General features: G+C 44.0%; 1 protein-coding gene across 9 annotated transcripts in view; it reads left to right on the top strand.

Moving 5' to 3' along the window:
* Positions 1–18046, top strand: part of LOC135920784 (serine-rich adhesin for platelets-like) — a 658268-nt gene extending 640222 nt beyond the window's left edge. For 8 of the 9 annotated variants that reach the window (XM_065455039.1, XM_065455040.1, XM_065455041.1 and 5 more), the window contains 2 exons: positions 10949–11197; positions 13607–18046. In XM_065455039.1, coding sequence (XP_065311111.1) covers positions 10949–11197; positions 13607–13634 — 277 coding nt within the window. In that variant the 3' untranslated portion in view covers positions 13635–18046. The remainder of the gene's footprint in view (positions 1–10948; positions 11198–13606) is intronic. The other variant, XM_065455046.1, reaches the window with a different exon arrangement.
* The last annotated feature ends 2269 nt before the right edge of the window (positions 18047–20315 follow it).

The following is a 20315-nucleotide window of genomic DNA, read 5'->3' as shown; positions in this document are numbered from 1 at the left end:
GTGATTGTGAAGTGATTGGCATCTGTAAGTAACATTTTTATGCATTTGCATAATAATCTAATTTGATGAAGTTTGATTGATATGAATTTTTGTGGAGACACGAGCGTAGCCAGATGCAAAATACTGGGACCGCATGAAACATCAATTTGGTGTAACCACTTGTGAAAAATGATTGAAACAGTTACAGCAGGTGGGAAGGAACAGTCGCCTTGTACGTAAGTGTACAGTATGCAGCTCATTGTGCTTGTTCTCATTCTGGTATATTTTCATGTCACTGCGAATGTTATTATATTCAATTTAAAAAATTACATTGTGGGGTTTCACATTTCGGAACTGCTGAAAGGTACTGTAGTGGGGGGCTCCGGATTACTTATGACCACCTGGGGTTCCTCGTGCACACCCAATGCATGGCACATCAGCATTATTGCATTTCACCCCGATCTAAATGTGGCCGCTGTGGCCAGAATCTAACCGCCAACCTTATGCTCTGCAGCATAATGCCATAGCCACTGGGCTACCCATCAGGTGTCAATTTATTTAAGTGAACCATTTTAGGTTAGCATATGTTGGAAACAAGGTACCGTATTTTTCCGTGTATAACCCGCACCCACAATTACAACAGCCGGGGGTGAAAAAAAAGATATCCGCGTGTCTAACCAGCAGAAATAACTGCATACAACCGCTCAAAACTTTGCAAAAACAGTCCATTCACGGATTCATGACTCGTCCATAATATCTTCGGCCAGCGACTCTGTCCCCTCCATTCTTCGGCGATGCTGATAAAAGCTCAATTCACATGACAGCGTGATCGCGCACGAATCAGTCACGTGATATCCGGCGGGAATCGGACCACATCGCAGGCGCAGCTAGCATTAACGTGACAAAGGATGACAGCGTGGACGGAGCAGCCCTTGCATTGGCAACGGAGCAAAAACGTGACCAAACCGAAAATCCCAATGGTGATTTCGCTCTCTCCATTTGACGTATTGCAAAGCGCTTCATGTGCACCGAGAGAGCACCGCAGGAGCGGGTGATGTACGAGTTCGCCGGCGCCGCATAGAATAAAGAAACTGTACCTTCCACAGCGGTATGAAAATAAGAAGCAGAAGTGCATGGAACTTGCGTGGGTGGACGACAGACGGCACTGCTCAAACAGAACGCGGAAATGAATTATTTTTTTTTAGAGCAAAATCTAATATGGCTGCTTTCATTGGTAGCGCGCGCTGGTACGCGCCGTGCTCACCCTGCTGGCTATGCGGCATGCTTCACTGTTTAGGCTGCCGCGTAGCTGGTGTGTTCTAATTGCCAGGAGACCAAAGAGCCTCTACTGATACCCATACAAACAAGCCACAAGTGAGTTAACAGAATGTGCAACTTTATTGGCAGAAGACAAACAGTTCGCATTCTTGTGCAAGAGCACAAATAAAATTTGTATGTTGAGATATGCCGGGATCATTGACATGAGCTCATAAAACGGCTCCCCGTTGTCGCACATGGCGGTCTGGCAACGAGTGACAACCAACAGCGCAAGCAGATTGGCTAGAGTGTCCCACCTGTTAGCGCCGACAGTCGCTGTTAAAGATGAGCAACTTGCATTGTGAAGCAATCGGGTGGCGCAGGCGTCTGCTGCTGCAGCGAACACAGTGACGTGGACTACCCGGCATTTTAGCGCTAACTCCTTTTCAACCTGCATGTTTTTTTTTTCTTTCAGGGGCCGCTAATGTGTGGCTTGCACTTGGTTCCCCACTTTGTCTCGGTATAGGCAAATCAGTTTTGAGAGCATCACATTTGGCAGCCAATTTTGCTGCCTTTACACCCATGTGGCTGTCAACTTCACACACGTCGGACCATGTAGCATGTATACTGGTCTCCGTGCATGCCTAATCGCGGCCGAGAAAGGTCACAGGAACAACTTATTTGCCCACGGCTGCAGCAGGAAAGGACGAATGGGTAGCGCGAATCTAGGTGTGTGTAAATTGCGAGTCTATGTCATACTGCAGGAGCAAATGCTTACCTCTACAGACTGCTTCCCAATGCAAGTGACCAGGCCCCCACATCCAAGAAACACGAGAGGATGACTACGACCAAGTGGGGCAGCAAAACTAGATTTGGCAGTCAATCACTTCAGTGTAGCTTGCGCAGAAACACAGGCTATCGAGCAAGAATAGCAATCCTGACGAGCCTAGGAAATAAATATAGGAATGGAAAAAACTTGCATTCAAGAAAGAAGCCACTCTGCTCTGCAAGCACTGAAGGCTAAATACATTAAGATAAGTAAAATGCTGCATAGCACACATTGCATAGGTTAATGAAAAGCACATGCCGATGCTGCATCCGCTATTTCAGGAGAGGAATTGCACATGGCAACGTACACTAAAAAATAAAGCTACAGATATGTTATACTATTAGACAGCGACTGGCATTATGCAAGCGTGAGCAAAGAATCCACTGACCTTTGTATTTGAGTGAGGAAGAATGACCTCTAACAAGAATGGGCAATGAAGAAGCTTGCATTCTTAGAGAAAAAAATTGTACTTGGCAAAAATGGAATTTGACATCGCCAGGAAGCTGATTAAGGGCAAACTGTCGGAACTCTTTTGGCCAGCGTGGTCCGTGCTTGGTCAGAGGGTTGCAGGTGCATCTGAACACAAAGAATTTCTAAAAAGTCTTTGTTGAGGTACCTGGATGACTCGGCGAATATCCAGGCTGGTGGAGTGATGGCTGAAGCTCTTTTCACTCTTGACACAGTCGTCCGTAGACTTGATATCTCATGCAGATACTTCTGGAATGGCTTCTTTGTTAGGGGTGTAAAGCCTTGCAAATTCGGCTCCAGCCCCTTCCTGTTAGTGTAGATGGGGCAGGCACGTGCCCGAGGGGGCCCGCCCCCTTGAAATTAAGCGGCATAACCCCCCCCCCCCCTCCCCTATCCGCCCAAGGCACCACTCCTCACACACATCCCTAAAGCGTCGACGAATCAATCTACTCAGTGGTCAACATTTTGCTGCCTTTTAAAGTGAAAGTAGTGTATGACTAACTTCCGTAGTTTCTTTCGGCGTCTGTTAACAGAACAAATCAGCATGTGGGTCTATCCTGGTGACAGTGCGAAAAGGGTCCAAGATCAATGGCACATACCCCTGTGGACTCGGGAACCTATAACGCGCCCTTCGGAATCTTCGGGATGGTCCCACATATAGGGAGTGCTTAACGCTTGCTTCACCTTCACCGCGGGTCAGCCCAGCATTGCACTACCTTCGGGATAGACCGAAGTGAGGGGAGCACTTAACGCCTGCTTTACCCCTGCCGCAGGTGGGCCCGGTATTGGAATATCTTCGGGATCGGCCTACATATGGGCAGTTCTTAATGCCTGTTTCACCTCCACCGCGGGTCGGCCCAGCATTGCACTACCTTCGGGATGGATCCACGTGTGGGGAGCGCTTAACGCCTGCTTCACCTCCGCCGCTGGTCAGCCCGATATTGCACTATCGTCAGGCTGACCCGCAGCGGATGTGAAACACTTTGCTTTTCGTTTGAGAGCTTTGACTGTCGTCAGCTTTTGCTGCCATTCCATCTTCACGGAGTGGAATAGTCAATTTTTTTCACTCATTTTTGATGCCGATAGTTATCAGCATCTCCTGGGGTGTGGAGGCCAGTTTTGTCATCAATTCGGTGCCCGTGTGATTAACTCAAGATGAATTCAGTTGTTGCCATCTATTGCAGCAAGTAGGGCGTAGTTTATTTTTTAAATTATAATATTTTATTGTATTTATATTGCCCAACGCAATATTTATGTCACCATCTATTCAACGATCACGCGCATCCCTGGTGCTTCGTTAGTTCAACCTTCTTTGTTTAGACTGATCCAGGGGCCAGGAATGGGATTCGGTTCATAGTCGGGTGGTCTGAATGCTCGTGGAACGAGTTGTGGCCGGAGAAAACGCCAGTTGCATTTAACTTTTCCTTTGGCTTCATTATTTCCTCGAGTGACGGCTCGCTGCGACGCTGGCAGATCCTCGGAACCATATATCCGCAAAATCGGTTAGATAAGGTGGAAAATAAAATATTGCGAAACAGCGTCGATCATCAGACCCTGCAATAACCCTTAAACCCATAAGCAACATGACTGTCACCTGCTACCTCGTCTGGTTTTTCCCTTGTTGTACAGCACTTTTCGTGCAAAATTGGCAACTGGAAACAAGAGTCTCAAGGAGATGAGAAATTAAGCGATCTACTAAGCGAGAAAGCCAAAGCAACAGCTAAACAGGGAGGAAAAGCTAAAATTGTTTGTGGAAAAATATATGGACCAACATCTTATTTGAAAAGGAAGTAGAGAAAATGCCGCCAGAACTGGAGAATAATTCCGCGTGTTTTGAATGACGCTTCTACAGTTATCACTCAAGCTGCCTGGCACAGCCACTTCCCTGCTGTGCTAACAGGGGGGGGGGGGGGGTGTTCTAACCTTCCGCGGTGGGTGCAGTGCATCTAGAACCGCAGCGTCCTGCGCTCTACGTGGTTGTACGGCACTGGTGACCACGCATCGTTACGCAACTTCCCAAATAACACGAGTAGGTTTTGCTACTTGGTAGAGCAGTAAACGAGGGATGCAAAAGAACTGTGATGGTTCCACAAATATACATTTCTCAAATTCTTCCAGAGCTAATTCAAAAAACGTTACTAGAAATCTTTATTTTGCATTTTCGCTTATTAACTTATTCTTGTCAAGGTTCATCCTGCACATCTTTGTACGCGAGTCCATTTGATGTGGTTCTTTGTTTACCAAGTAAAGAATAGGTGTATCTCACATGCGTACCTGTGAGATACACGTTATTTCAATTCGCTTTTGTGGCTTCATTCGTCTTTATGGCAAATGGTGGGCATTATTCAGTTTGTGCTAGTAAAAGTACCCTCCACCTCACTTGCATATAAAAGTTACCATGGCTTGGAGCCCCCCTTGAAAAAAAATCCTGCGTACGTGCCTGAAATGGGGGCTCCTGTGATGACCAAGATGTGCTTGGCACACAGACTCTGTTAGAGCAGAACAGTGACACTTGAGATACAGCAGAGATTATCCAAACTCGTGTAGTGCTTTCTTTTATGTTTGAACCAATTATGCTGAACTGTAAACATGAACAAACGTTCATATCATCTGCTACAAACAAATGACATGTTTCTCAAGACTAGCAAGCCAATACAGCATATTTCAAGTATATTTATTTCTGAACCTGGTGTTGTGTACCTTACAGTAGCAGCCAGAGTCCACACAATAGCCTTGTTGTAGCAGGCAGCAGCTTCTCTTTAGTGCGTGGAGTGTTTTGCTTTACACTGGTGGCATCCTCATTACTGCATGTCTGGAACGGAAATTTTGACTGCATCAGGAATTGAAAACGCACAATTTTGCGATATGAAATGCAAAATGGTGTGGCATATGTATTGTAATGGTTTGTGGCTGCAGAGCACATGCAGGTGTACACTGTCTGTTCTAGGGTGCTTAAGCAGCATGTTAAATAAATATTGCTACTGTCCATGAGATTGATGTCTGCCTAACTATAATGCATGTCAACAGCTGAAGTATTATTAAGATCACAAATGCGAACGTTTGTGTACTCATTTATACACTAGAGGAGATCACACTGCTGGTTCCACAAGCAAATGCATGGAGGAGATGAAGCTGTTAGAACGGATGCATTATTTTTCCGCACGAACGTGATGCACCGCTTCACTTAAGGAATACCAAACTGGACAGCAAGACTATTTGGAACCAATAAGTATGAAATACGGGCAAATTATCATGCATGCAACTGTTTAATACATTAAATTCAGTGCTTTCACTTCAATTTACCAAAGGGTTATTCAGTTTTGTGGACAAAAAGAAGTTGGCGGTGTCGGGAAAAAAAACAAATTGATAAGGCTACTCAGTCACCCATGGCCATGGCTACGAGATGAAAAATTTTGTGTTATGATATCACTCCTTCTTTTTTTGTGTGTGTGGATAACGACGGCCTCGCAACTAAAAGTTTATTTAGGAAACAGCAACAGAAGGTCCCGACTGCCCATGTGTAATGCAGGATCTAATTCATTAACTCTTTCATTACCACGCCTACTCAAATCGATCACCGGTGATCGATGCCTTAGAGCACCGATTTCAACATGTTGGAGACTTTTCTTATCCACTCAAGGCAATTTAGTAGTTAGTACAGGCACTTAACTTTCAGAATCAGTTTAAATTTTTGCGCTCCAGCAATGTTGTGATTTTTGACGGACCTTTTTGCGGTCTAATGTGCGTATGTTGTAATGAAAAGGAGATGTGGCTGTCACCTTCCACAGTGCTCGAGAAAAAAAGCATGCCACTCACGATTACACTGCACTAGCATCAAAATTTGGTAATCAAATTACTCCCAGCAATGCAAGAATTAAATAATATGGCCGGATTTGCCATCCGACAGTGCTAAGCGGTGATAATTAACTGAATATGATGCCAGCTCTTCATTAGCGAGCTTTGGTTTGGAGTCCGAGTCACTTTGTTGCGCCAAAGTGTATTTCTTAATATCCACTGCATGTTCAACATGTTGACCTGGCATTTTCAGCCAGTTTCCAACCGTTTCGGTTTTGCTTAGCTTGTAAAATCCCGGCAAGGGGCTCTGCCGGTGTCACTCTGCAGTTATTGAAATTCACTCCCATGGCGTCATCCCGCGCATCTGTGTCGCGAGAAAAGGGTTGTGCTCGAAACTATGCTGCACCCGCACTTCAATTTAGGGATGAGCACTCGAGTAATGATTCCGAAGATGACAGCAAAGCAGATTCAAGCTCTGACAGTGACAATGTTTTGAGTCGGCATGGGGACATCCGCCCCTGTTCATCGACGAGTTTTCTTTGCAGCCTTGAGCAGCATCCTTCCTTATGTGCACCTATCTGTCGATCTTTTTGCATTGTCAGGATTGGGGGCTCAATCCCATCGTCCGTGGTCCTTTGCCAAGATTGGAGTACGGCATGAATTCGAAGGTAGCTGGCCCATGCCGTCGTCCAACTTATTTACGCTGAGATCGTTGATGAAGTGAAGAACTGTTTCTCATCGAGAACGAGGAAAAAGGTTTATTTACAGAAATCAAATCAGTCTAACATGACTGCTTGAGAAAAAGAGTATCAGTCCAACATGACTGCATGAGAGAAGTGACTCAGTCTAACATGACTGCTCAAGAGAAGTGTGTTCAGCATTCGCACAACCACAGTTTTTATACACTTGGTCCGCCGGCCATACGAGGCGGCAACTGTTCGTTTACTCATCACCAACTCGCCGCTGCTCCGCAGATCAGTTTACAGACACAAAGGCACACACATTCCGATGCCCAAACGACGGCGTTGGAGGGGTGCCGTTCCGGGAAGTATCGGTGCCAATCGAGGGTAGCTCGTTGTTTTGCGTCACGCCGAAGCGTGAGAAGCACCAAAATACGTTGTTCCCGCGGCAGCTTGTCCATGCGTGTCAAATCAGCTCCGCGTTGGGGAACTCTGGAACCATTGTTCACTCACCGAACTCGTTCCGTCACAATGTCGATGGGGCTGGTGGAAGGAGGCGGTTTTCAGCGCAAAGGCCGCTTCTTCGAACGCCTCCTAGCTGTAGTGACGGAGAGTGCGGAATGCGCGTCTTGCCCCCCCTTGTCGTAATTGGGTGGCAATTTTGCCTTGCAACTCGCCATTCTTAACAGCATGAACTGAGAGCTCTACTGATTATCTTCAGAGTGCACACTGCACTTGGTTATGATGTGCTGCCATCGGCAGCAAAGAAACTCCATTCGTGCCAAGAAGCACATCTCACCCAGCGCAAGACAGTTTACAACGGCGTGGGATTTCTTTCTACTTTTCTTCTCTGCAGAGGTGATAAAGGCAATCTGAAAAAATGCAAACATATATGCTTGGATGCATAACCTTTTAGTTTGCCCAGCTATGCCGAGAGCTGTCGGTCCTGGAAGAGGTGCATGACTCTAGACGAAGTGGTGAAGTATGTTCCTTGGGTTTCTCACTGGACCATCCTCAGAAGATGCCGAAAAGGCGGAACTGAAAAATTTGTTACGAGGACCACAAAGTTGAACAAAAACCAGATGTTTTGCAGGAAAAGTGCAGAGGGCACCAATGCTTCACAATATCCAGAAACTGCTTTACCGCATGGCATGAGCGATGAACTGGTCTTAGTTTCTTTTCTTTATCCAAAAAATGGCTTACTGAGCATTTAGTTCTTCAGACGCTATTCCTGGGTTAGCCATCTTTGAAATGTATATTCTGAATTTTCTTTGTTTTTGTAGATACCATGTTTTTTTATTGCTGTTTTTATTAACTGGCAGCAAGAATGACGATTTCTAAAATTTTTGTTTTACCTAATAACTATTTTTGTTTGGCAGCATATGTTTTTGAACAGAGCATATCATTATGCACAATATGCTATGCTGCAATGTGTGCTGTATTATTATTTATAGTGATAAATAATTTTTTCCGATACCTATAAAAAACAACCATTTTTTTTCAGTAACGAAAGAGTTAAATTGTCTCCACGTGTAAGATAACAAGACGAATATTATGTAACAATCCAAGCAGCGATGTTAACCAATTCACTGCTATTTCCATCGTCAGTTGCAACAGAAACCGGCTCCCGTTTCAATACAGATGTGTTCCGCAAGGTTCATGACAGAAACCTTGCTTTCGAGCTAACATCTCCGCTCGTAACGCGCCTCTTTACCACAAGTTGAATAATGCAAGGTATTGAATCGCAACACACTAGTTTTAACACAAAATAAGCAGCCAGCTTAAGTCTATGAACGAATGAATCCGTGCCTACTGTGCACGCAAACATGCCAGTAAAAATTTAAAATTCAGGCTGGAGGTCACGTGGAAGATCGATGATGCTGAAGGCTATTTGCATTTATAATGGCAAAAAAAGCACCAAAATTACTAATAAAGAGTACGATATCTAATTAGCAATGATCATTTTGTACTCTTTGTTATGTTGTTTGTAATAAAAATGCTTCAATAAGTGTGGGAGAAAGATTGTAGGTTAATATTGCGTTTATTATGGAACCTCTAGCGGGGGATGTTGAACTCACGCAGGCAGCCTTCCTTTTATTAGCAGTGCTGCGCGGTCGATTTTTTTGCCCTCTGTGGCCATTTGTTGAACTTGAGAGTGTGCTACCCCTGGGCGTAATAGTATTTGCTAACGCAAAATGGCAACCTCTTAAGTGGAGAATGGACAACCATGTAGAAGGGGAAAAAAGTGTTTCAACACATAGTGATGGAGAGAGGGTGGGTTTTTCCAGGAGCTGACAAAATAAATGGCGGAGAACTTTGCCTCGAGGTGTGGAGACAAGCCGGGACTGCCGTGAAGCCACACCTCCAGACAATATTCATGTATAACCTGCACCCCAACTTTACTGTTGATATTTTTATTTTTTTTTAATTTTTGGTGTGGGTTATAGGCGCGAAAATAGGGTACTTATTGTTGAAAATAGCGTGCCATACCGGTTTTGCCACTGCACTTAACCAATTGACTAAACCATTGTCCAAGGCTCGAGAGCATTTCCTTGCAGAATCAGCTGATGAAACAGTCTCCACTAGTGTCAAATGCAAAAATTATAAAGGCAATTGGCTTATTGAGCCGTCAGTGCACACTGAAACAGTGAATGAGGTTTATTTAAAGTTATTTGCTTCTCCAAGCGAAGTAGCGTCATATTCCGAATGTCCGACTATTACTGGTTAATAAATGTCTCGCTATTTTTTTCACTCAGTTTATGATCAATGTACTTCATTTAATTTGATGTTCTTCTACACAATCTTGGATGAAATTATTTTTACGTGAGATCTCTTGGATCTTGGGAGTGTCAGGGAAACTTGAAAGAATGCTAAAAGCTTACAGTGAGCAGTGGAAAAGAAAATGATTGATCCGACTCCAAGAAGCTGAAAGAAATAATTTACATGGATGGATGACCAAATGGGGATAGGCGAGGGTGTTTCATCTACAACATACACAAAGTAGTACTGTGTTAATGGCCACCCTGGCAAAATAACTAAAAATTAAATTATAGGGTTTTATGTACCAAAACCAGTTTCTGATTATGAGGCACGGCAAAAGAACTGCAAGAATACAGCTTGACAAAGCTTGATCAAAAGGATGAAGGGGAATCTCACGAGCATTGTAATCCATATAACTGATGTCTGGCGGTTTCCTTGAGAATGCGAGTGTTTCCTACATACGGGAAGTAGAATTGCAGCTGGGAGAGGGTTTCATGTATTAATGAGATAAGGAAATTTGCAGACACTTTTGAGCTGAGGCAGGTCTCTCTGGGCAAAGCATTTTTTCCAGCAGTGGATTTCGGATTTTGATGATGGATTTCTTCATTAGCTCAAAACACACAGTTCTTCCCTTTTTCATCACTTTGACTCTCGGAGGCTAGAGTACAGATATCACGCTGAGATGTTATAACATAATGTTGATTCTTGTGGGTGAGAATAGGGGAATAGGGGCATTCTGTGGATTCATTGTCTGTTCGCTTCTATGGTTGCGAGTAAAAAAAAAAAATTGAAGCCCCTCGGGTTTCCTTACTCTTTTCGTTCATGACATAGTGAGGACCTCATATTTGTCACTCCTGATGGCATGGAGTATACAAGGACTTGATGTCGTTTGCCTGCCACATTTTCCTCGCACTACAATCGCCAGACCTAGTGCACACAAACAGATGCCCATGAAAGTGGACGGGGACATAGTGCCATGATAGGTTAACAGCAAAAGGCTGTGCATGTAATGCATTGTACGATGTTGGCTCGGTTCCCACCAGTGGCAAGTTATCATTTCATTTCGCTTTCTCTTGTTATTTCTACACTTCAATTAAAAATAACAGATAATTCCCCCTATGCTATCTCTGATGCATTGTCTGTTGGCTTTTAGTGTTGATTATTGGCTCTCTATATTTAGCAGGAAATCCAGCACCGTGACTGAGCAGTCCCACAGCCAGATCACAACGAATGGCATGTTGGCGGCACGGTGCACATCGGGAGACTCGACAGGGGCTGGCAGCAGGCGGAAGCGTCTCTGGCGGGTGCTCAAAGCTGCTCTGCCTGTCCAGGTGGCGTTGGTGCTGCTTTACTGTGTTGCCTGTCTCCTGGAACCACACTGCTGTGATCTGCTCAATAACTTCCACACCTCTTTTGGGCCACAGCTCAGGTACACATTACGTACTACAGCTTTCCGTATGTTGATCAACTATTACTTTAGGCTTCAACTGACTCTAACAGACATTTAATGTGTGTCACAACTCCCCCGGCACAAAAGAAAATATGCACTTAAACATTTTTCATTGAACAGCATTTAAGAGATAGCTTCAGCTCACGGCCACCCCTGCTTTTCGTGTTTAGATACACCTCAGACGACTTATAACATAACTGCCTACCTTGCAGGACCGGATATTTTCTGACTCTCGTTTGCCCTTTCATGAATCTCATACTTGGTGTATAACACTTACAGTGCAGCTGACAAGATGAAATATCGGTTATAATGGACTGCCTGAAAATACTTCTGACAAGTTAGGCAACGGGCACACTTCTCAATGGGGTTTGCCGGCAGTAGGGTTGCGAACCATCACGAATTTAGCAGGACGGTCCCGAATTTTGAGTTTATGTCCTGACTTTTTGTCGCCTTTGACATAAAAACATCGAGCTCACGTATAACAAGCACCAAGAATCTAAACCAGAACTTGTAGCATAATGAAAGCTTTGCCTTCGGTGAAGCCCACCATACAACCACAAGAAGCAGTGTGATGCAATGAGTGTTACCTGACTGAATAGCAATCAATAAACTAGATTTGCTTTTATTGTGATAGCAATTATATGGAAACTACAAGCACATTTTTGCTGTCGGCATCGCTGTAATGTTCCGTATAAAGTCCAAGGACAAAATCTGATGGCGATGACACCATCGCCGTGCGTCATATGCTGTATGTGCGAGTGAACAGACGTGAGAGAAGCTGACGATCGTGGCTCAATCAGGCGCACGCGAAGGAAGAAAGCGGAGAGCAAACACGCAGTCTTCCACTGTGCAAAAGGCCATGGGGGGTACAGGAGGGAGGGGAGCGGCGTTGTGCTATGGCAACAATTGCGCATTTCGCGACCAGGCGCAAGGGGAACTGACGATCATCACTCGAGCTCGTGCGTCATGTATAGAGGAATGCGGGGAGGCAGTGCGGAAGGGAGAAAGTGGCACCTTTAACTCTGTCAACAAGTGCGTACTTTGCACAGCAGTGCGTGCGTTACTGTAGTTACTCAATTCTACCGCGTCCTCGATCATACCGCGCAGCCGTTCTTCCTGACCTAAAGAAAGAAAAGAACTTTACAGTACCGTGCAGCTCATTCTTTCATACAGAAATACAACTTTCTCTCGTTTACAACTACCAACTACAACTCCCAATGCACTAAAGTTGCGATAGATAAAAGAAGTCACAATTTGGTGCGAAAGTGAAGCATCAATTACACTAGCAAATTAGTAGACAGCTATACAAAAAGTAAAGATAGTAGTGTTATCGACCGTATAAACTTTTAAACATTCGCTTACTAACTAAATGAACAAGCATGGTGTCACGCACACACAAGCACGAACACGTCTCACTGAGTGACCGTGGAAACTCTTTAAACTCTGGAGTGAGGAAGTGTGATAGCAGGAGAGAGGGAATTGACCTTGGTGTGGCTTCTCGCTTCGATGGAAACTAGCCGACGTGAACAGCGCAATGCGCGCTTAGATTTGTAGACTCTTGTCTCCGCCGCAGATTGCCTTCAAGATAGGGGCCGTGTGGCTGTGCCATATTTAGCAGCTGCCGGTGTAGAACACCTCTCCTCCTTGCGCCAGTCCCGCAAGCAAGTTTCGAGAACTCCGAACGCCTGTGATGCAGCCTGATTTTCGTCCGTCTCTGCAGATGTGATCGCTTTCTTTTTAATTGCGGCATTATGATGAACTCGGCGTGTCTTTGCAGTCGCCACTTTTATGCTGATAGAGCAAATGCGGAAAACGGGAAGACCGGGAAGGCGACGGTGCACTACCCAAAGCACACATACTACAGCACATGGAGAAAGCTACGGCAGCTAGGCTCGAAGCGCGTACGAGGCGGCCATCTTGAAATGCCGACGGCGATATGGTAACACAGATTTAGGTTCCTACTCGATTCTAACTCGCACGCAATTTTTGGACCCGTTTTATCGGGGAAAAAAAAGTGTGCGTTAGATTCTAGTAAATACGGTATCTTTAAATGAACCTGCAGACGGCTGATACCTTTGTGCGCAGGCTCTTGTGTGAAGGCCACTTCGCTGGATGCTGCTACCACGATCGCTCACACCAGCATTTTGACAGCGAGTGTCTGTGCTCATTGAGTGTGATGTGTTGATGTTTGCCTGTGCGCGCTGACACAGTGCTTGTTAATTCAGTTAGTAAGCGAATGTTTCCAAGTTGATACGGCCGATAAGTATACTATCCTTACTTCGTATAGCTGTCTACTAAGCTGCTATCGCAATCGATGCTTCGCCTTTTGGGCGAAACTGCGACCTTTATTAAAAAGCTAACGCTGCCCATCTCCCTGTATTTTTGCAGATACACACATGGGCCACCGCCCATTTAAGTGTTGGTGGAGCACCCCAAGTTGCACAATTTGACGCATCCTCTTGCTAGAATGAGCCCCACAGTGCAACTGGGTCCAAGATGACCCGCAAGGATTTCTTGACTGGCCAGACTGATCTATGACTCTGAATCCATCCAACAAGACGAAGCATCCCTCCCCAGCACATTGCATTGTACGGTAAAGGAGAGGAGAAGTCCACACAAAGACACTGCCACCATTGACCCATGTCGAAAAACAACGAGCAGCCTCAGTTTGCTCGGGACATCACTTGATTCAGCTTGCTCTCTTCTGTGGTCAGGTTGCTTTCTTTCTCTCTTTTTTGTCTGTGGTGTTTCGTTGTTTGTGCATACTCGTCAGGCTTCGGTTTTCATTAACCAAAGCGAGATGGCACATCAACATTTCTTGCGTGCATTTTCTTAGGATTATCACAACACACATCATTATTATATCTTTGCACACAAGGCATACCACTGTGGAATACTTCATTATAAGAAGTGTCTGTAGACAGTGCAAGAATGTTGAAAACAAATGTGACACACTTCCTGTAGAAATAGAAGCGACCTTGGTCTATTCAGGCAAATGGTTTGAAATTCATTGCTTCAATTTATCAAAGTTCATAATCTCATCGTTATTTATTTTGATCAGATTTGGTGACACTTTCCACTTACTATGCAAACTGAAAACATAGGCTTGCCTTTAGCTATTGAAACAGCCATTTCTGGCTTTTCGTTAGTCGCCAGTCATTATTACTTCCATATGCAAAAATCAAGCACTCCATTAATATTAGCGGATGCTCTAAAAGTGCTCAACGACAAAACCGCCACATCACATTGATCATGCCATTCACGCATTCATCATTGCATCTGGTAGAAGAAGGTAGCAGATGTTCTACTGCATGACTGAGGCAGCAGTTTCCATTTTGCTTCTTTTTTTTTTTTATCTCATGGTGATGTATTTGCTAGCAGCTGTGTTGTCTTTTATGAGATCATACATATCGGAGCTGTGTCCAATGTGTGACATGGCTCTTTGATTATCACTGTTGGCGTCAAGTGCTTGGCTGTGTATGATTTTATGGTGTTGCTTTGCAATTAAGGTTGCCACATTTGTTGTGGGGAAAAAAAAAAGTAACCATGGGAGTCTGCTGTAGTGGTGACTGTTGTTAGATTTGCTGCAAATATCTATCGTTGGTTCAAGCGAAACAAAATTACCGAGTTACGTGCAACATCGATTGCAGATGAAAACAATACAAAGTAAAGAAAGGTGTTGCACTTTCTCGAGTGTAAGTGTTGCGAGGACTCAGAAGCTTAATTTGCTCACTTTACTGTGTCTTCTAATTTGCTGTTATACTACCTGATGGATTCTGGCGGGACATGGTTTTTCAGTCAGCCACCCAGACGAGACTGGAAAGTTCACAACTGCGGCTATCGGCAGAGTACCGGCTGGTCCAGTTGAAAGCTATAATGGTAGTAGCCCTGTTTGCAATGCAAGGCAGTAGTGCTTTTAAAGAAATGCACTTTAAACAAATCATGGTAGTGAAAAAGCATGAGATATAGCTATCATTTACAGAACTGCTCACAAGCCTGCTGATAGAGAACATTTTCACCCGATAGAAAAGATTGCACGAGATGGAACTACTATACATATAGCTTGCCCTTAAAGGGGCCCCGAACCACTTTTGATTGAAGTAACAAACGGCATTTGAAGTGAAAATAGGCTGTTTAAGAAATACTTTGCCGCAAAAATTACTTCAATGCATTCTGCAGAAGCGGAGTTATTGGCCACCAAACATGGCCTCCAGTGGGCTCCCGTTCCTTCGATGCCTTGCACTGCAAAGGCTACTGCGCAGTGGTGCATGCCCACAGCGCTGTGCCTTCTAATTGTCATTGTGGCACGTAGTTGAAATTTCATTTTGGATGTTAACGTAGACGTCATGACTTCCGATTTTGGTGCTTACGATGCGCCAAACATAAGCCAAACGCAATTGTCCTCAGCGAGCCGCAGTGCGCTTAGCCACTGGACTTGTGGCGGAACCCCACGGCGGCCACAGAACCTACGCTATGTAGCCGACTGCAGCTACCAATAGTAGTGGCGTATGGGAATCCACTTTAATATGAAATAAGGTGTAAAGCCTGCGTCCTTAAGAGAGTAAGGAGGAAGGCTTCTGTTGAAAAGAGTGTGTTGGAGAGAAAAGTGACTTCACAATCGGCTTGCAAGCTCCACGCACCGTATACGGCAGCACAACTTGGCTGAGATGTTCACAGTAGCGCATGCTCCCCGCAGACTATGTTATTTCACCAAGCGTGAGGGGTGGTTCGGGGCCCCTTTAAGGAGAGGAAGTATGTTAAAACACTGCCCAGAGGGCATTATCAGTGCACTTGTTACGCCAGCGATGATTAGTGATAAAGCCAGTACACTTCTTTGGTAGTAAGCAAGTTTTTTTTCTTTTTTCTTTAATGTTACTATCTTTTTCCATGAAACAGGGGCCAAATCAAGTTTTTGAACATGTATTGCATGCAGGTTTTTCGTGTCAGTGAACTCATTAAGTGCTTAGTTCATTGTCCTTGTCTTGTTCTGCAGTGTTAAGTTCACAGTGTTTTGTGCGCTAGCGTGGCACGAAGGACATGCCTTGTATGCCATGCTTTCTTGTTTTTATTTCTCCTGTTGCATTAGCTGTGTCTTTTAATGCATATTATGGTTTAGCTGTTGTTGTCTTTGTAGATTTTCCATTCTCTGGACTCCCAATCAGAGCATCTTGTGAGAAATCATGCTGAGTTCTAAAACATTCATTCTCACACTTCTTTTCCGGTGTTCTGGCATCATTGTCAAGAGTTTGAGGCAGGGCTGTAATAGACCTTTAAACCATAGGCACCTGGGAACCATAACTTCGACTAGCGAGGTTTGGCGCTTCAGCTGCTCACCATTGTGACTGGCAGATTTCCTCTTGTGTCACTGTAGGGTGGCACAGTGCTACAGTTCTTTTGGATAAGTTCCTGTTCACGTCCTGAGCTGATGTGCCTGACCCTTTATCTTAATCATGTGCATTTCCATTCTAGGTCAGTGTGCACCTTTGAAACAATAATCAGTTTTTCAGGTTTAAATGATTGCTGTTTTTTAAAGGACCCGCGTATTTTACACTGCATGAAAATTATGTAAAACTTGAATTTATATAATTTGTTTTATATAAATTTAAGTTTCAAAGTGAAAAAAAAAATTGTGTTCAGCTCTCTAGGGTTTCACGTGAACTAAAGATTCAGTCCATTGATATTATGCAGCTCGTACCCATCATCAAAAATGTTGGCTCAAGTTTCTCTTTGTTTTATATATATAACAATACTTAAGTACCTTGAGAGAAATTTATTGTGCCTTATTCCTACCACATGAAGCATGTTCTTTAAAAAGAATGAACCATTAGGTCTGGGCAAGTTATCTTAATGCTTTCCATAGGAGCATTGCAGTGTGGTATCTTGATGCCTTCAGATTTGTTGCAAAACCTGTTTCCTCATTTTTTTGGTGATGGGTCTGCTTGAGGAAGTTGCTTGGAAAGGTAAAGTTGGCCACAATTGCCTTGATGCTGTGATTGCTGCAGCTTACCCTCAGCTGTGGAGGAAATATTTTTCTACTGAATAGTACATGCAATGCCTGTGCTTAATATATTGGTGTACTCCAGTCTCCACAAATGGATGACATGTGTCCCACGCTGTGAATTCGAGAAACTTGCAAAAAAAGAAGAAAAAGAACATACCAGTTTATCAATACTATTTTCTATAGAGCTTGTTGATATTTTTTTTAATGTCGTGCGAATGACCACATCTTGTTATTCTGTTGTTGCAGACTGTAGCCCACTTTCTCACTGGGTATCATTTTTCAGTTGTTTTTGTTAGAGCATGTTTATTATTTCTCTCTATTTGATGTGGTCTAGCACCCCCCCCCCTTTTTTTTAGATATATCCATTTTAAGTCAAAACAGCCCACAGTGGCAGATTAATTTTTTCATTTACTTTCTTGTAGTATTTATTATGCAATTTAGTGCCGCCTTGAATCACGATTTCGTTAAGTGCAAAATGTCAACACAAGCTCATTGCGAAGGCAGGATTTATGCTTTGCGTTGCCACTATCTAGTCAGAGCAAAAAAATTTCTCGCCAGTTGTCTCTTATCCTTGTTTGTTTTTTTCCCCTATGAAACAAGCCTATTTACAACAAAAAAAGACTCTATGATAAACATCCGGTTTTAGACGCGTTGAATGTCTCACAGATGCTCCTTCAGAAACAGAGCTCGCATTGTTTTCCAGTGCTGTTTCTGATGCAGTTGGCCAGCACCAAGCAGAACTGTACGCAGGTGCTACACTGTATGCTATGTATGACTTCACTAGTGGCCTTTCTAGATGTGTGGAATAAAGTGACCATTATTGTCCAGCCTGTCTCCTTTACTGTCGCATTCACATTTTGTTATTGCCACACGCAAGGTTGCCAGATTAGAAATAAAATTCCCCACGCTATCCCTAAAAATAGCCTATAATTTAGCAAGCCTGTATTAGGATTACGAATGAGTAAAGTATGCAAGCTGTGATCAAATGACTGCCATGGTACGCACACTCCTAGAAAAAATGCTAATAAGAAATGGTACATTAGAGAACACGGCAGTTCTCTGCACTTGTCTTGACCATGTTGGCTGTGGCATAAGCTGAGAGGTTTCATTTTTCAGGCGCGGCGGGGGGGGCTTAGCTTTCTGAACCCCACATATATTCGTTACACTTGAAGAAACTTCGTGTGACCTCGAAAAATTTAGTGCTGAAGTGATGACGTTATACGAGTATATACAAGACCTCGTAGTAGAAGACAGTTCAGTTTCACAGCTCAAGTCCTCTCGGTGGTGTAATCTTCCTTTGCGTAATTGTCGCATACTTTGCTATCACTAATACTGCTTCGCCTTTCTGGTGAAACTACAGGCTGAGTATAAGCACTGCTCTGCATGACTGCTGTTCTGATTACGAGTATCCGGTTTGGCCTGATTTCAGTTACTGAGTTAATTGTACAGTGTTCCCCAATTATCGTGCACCAAGACTTGCAAAAAGAGCAGTTGGGTTACTCGAAGGAAACCTAGTGCATATTGTTTCCTTTACAGTGGAGTAGCCACCAGTAATTGTTTCATTATTGAGATTTTAATTCAGTAATCGCAGTTGATGTTCGAGAAGTACTGTCCTAATTTTCAAAGTGTCAGTGAGGCATTTGTAGGCGCCCCAAAATAACATACATATAAATGCAGTGTTTTCAGCGACATACTAATTGCATAAAATTTTTCCCGACTGGCAAAGAAACCTCGCGAAGTATGAAAAATATCATGTGAGCATGCTCCCACCCGCATTATAAAGCAGCGACCTGAAATTAGCTGATTGAAAGCAACTGCATTGCCTTGTCAATGGCATGGAAGGAGCACCAACAGCAAGTTTCGCGGCTTCGCAACTGTTCCTCTCATTTCTACGTCACACCTATTATCCGTCTCTCGAGGCCGACTGATCATATTGATAACAAAAGCCAGTTGATAACGCAGCCGAAGGGCTGCTCTGACCATGCTCGAAATGCGAAAACCAATGGAATAGGCATAGAATTTTTCGAAATCCCAGCATTGCTCGCACTGCATCGAAAGAGTGTGCACGAAGCTATATTTCGTGCCATAAACTTGCCTCGGACCAAAGCGAAATGATGTGACCGTTTTATTTTTCATGAAAGTGTATACGTGCTGCAAAAAAAAAATAAAACGTTCGTGTCAAAAAATAAAAGCGAAGTAAAGAGACCGGGAAGCGACCAACATGTATAGAAAAGGCAAAACCGATGCGTTCAAGGAAGTAAACTAAAATGGCCAAATCGGCAATCGGGATGTCTGCAGAAAATAAAGAAATACATTGGATTTTAGTGTGCCCTTCTTATCTAAGATACGTAAGCTCCGTGGAACACCAGCTGCTGCCTAGAGGACGTGTTCGAGTAGGTCTCCTTTTGCAGCTACGCAGTGCTGTGCCCGTTTTGTCACATCTTCAGTGGCTTTCTTGATGACCGACGCCAGAATTCTACGGCCGACATCCGTTATCCTTGCCTTGTAATAAACTGACGTCCATCTCGATCGTGTAAGCACGATCTTTGGTATAATCCCAAAGAAAGAAATCAAGTGGAGTGAGGCCAGGTGACCTAGCCGGCTAAATTGCAGGCCTGTGCCTTCCAATCGATTGTGCATGAAAAGTCTCATCCAGCCAGTTTCGTACTCGGCTGCTATTGTGTGCTGGCGCCTCATCTTGCTGATAGTACCGAAGTGGAAGACGTGACAGCGGGACTTTGCTGAGAAACTCATCCACCACTCCTTCAAGAATTTTGTTCACATAATGTTGTCCAGTCAGTGTGTGATCAAAGAAGATGGTACGGATTATAGCATCGGCATAAATCCCGAACCACACATTGAGCGACCACTGGTACTGGTGCCGATTTTGCTTTACCCAATGTAGATTGGAGTCCCTCCAATAGTGTGCACTATATGCAAATTTACCTAGGCGTTAACGCAAAAATAGGCTTCACCTGTGCACCTGATGTTGCTCAAGAAAGTCTGGTATCTCAATGCCTTTTGCGAGAACTGAATTCGGGAAATCTAGACGATTCTACAGGTCCCTATCTTTTAAGCATTGGTGCCGGTTAAGGC

This window comes from Dermacentor albipictus, chromosome 7, assembly GCF_038994185.2.
Source record: "Dermacentor albipictus isolate Rhodes 1998 colony chromosome 7, USDA_Dalb.pri_finalv2, whole genome shotgun sequence".
NCBI lineage: Eukaryota > Metazoa > Arthropoda > Arachnida > Ixodida > Ixodidae > Dermacentor > Dermacentor albipictus.
The sequence above is the reverse complement of the archived record's forward strand: the minus strand, read 5'-3'. Positions and strand labels throughout refer to the sequence as shown.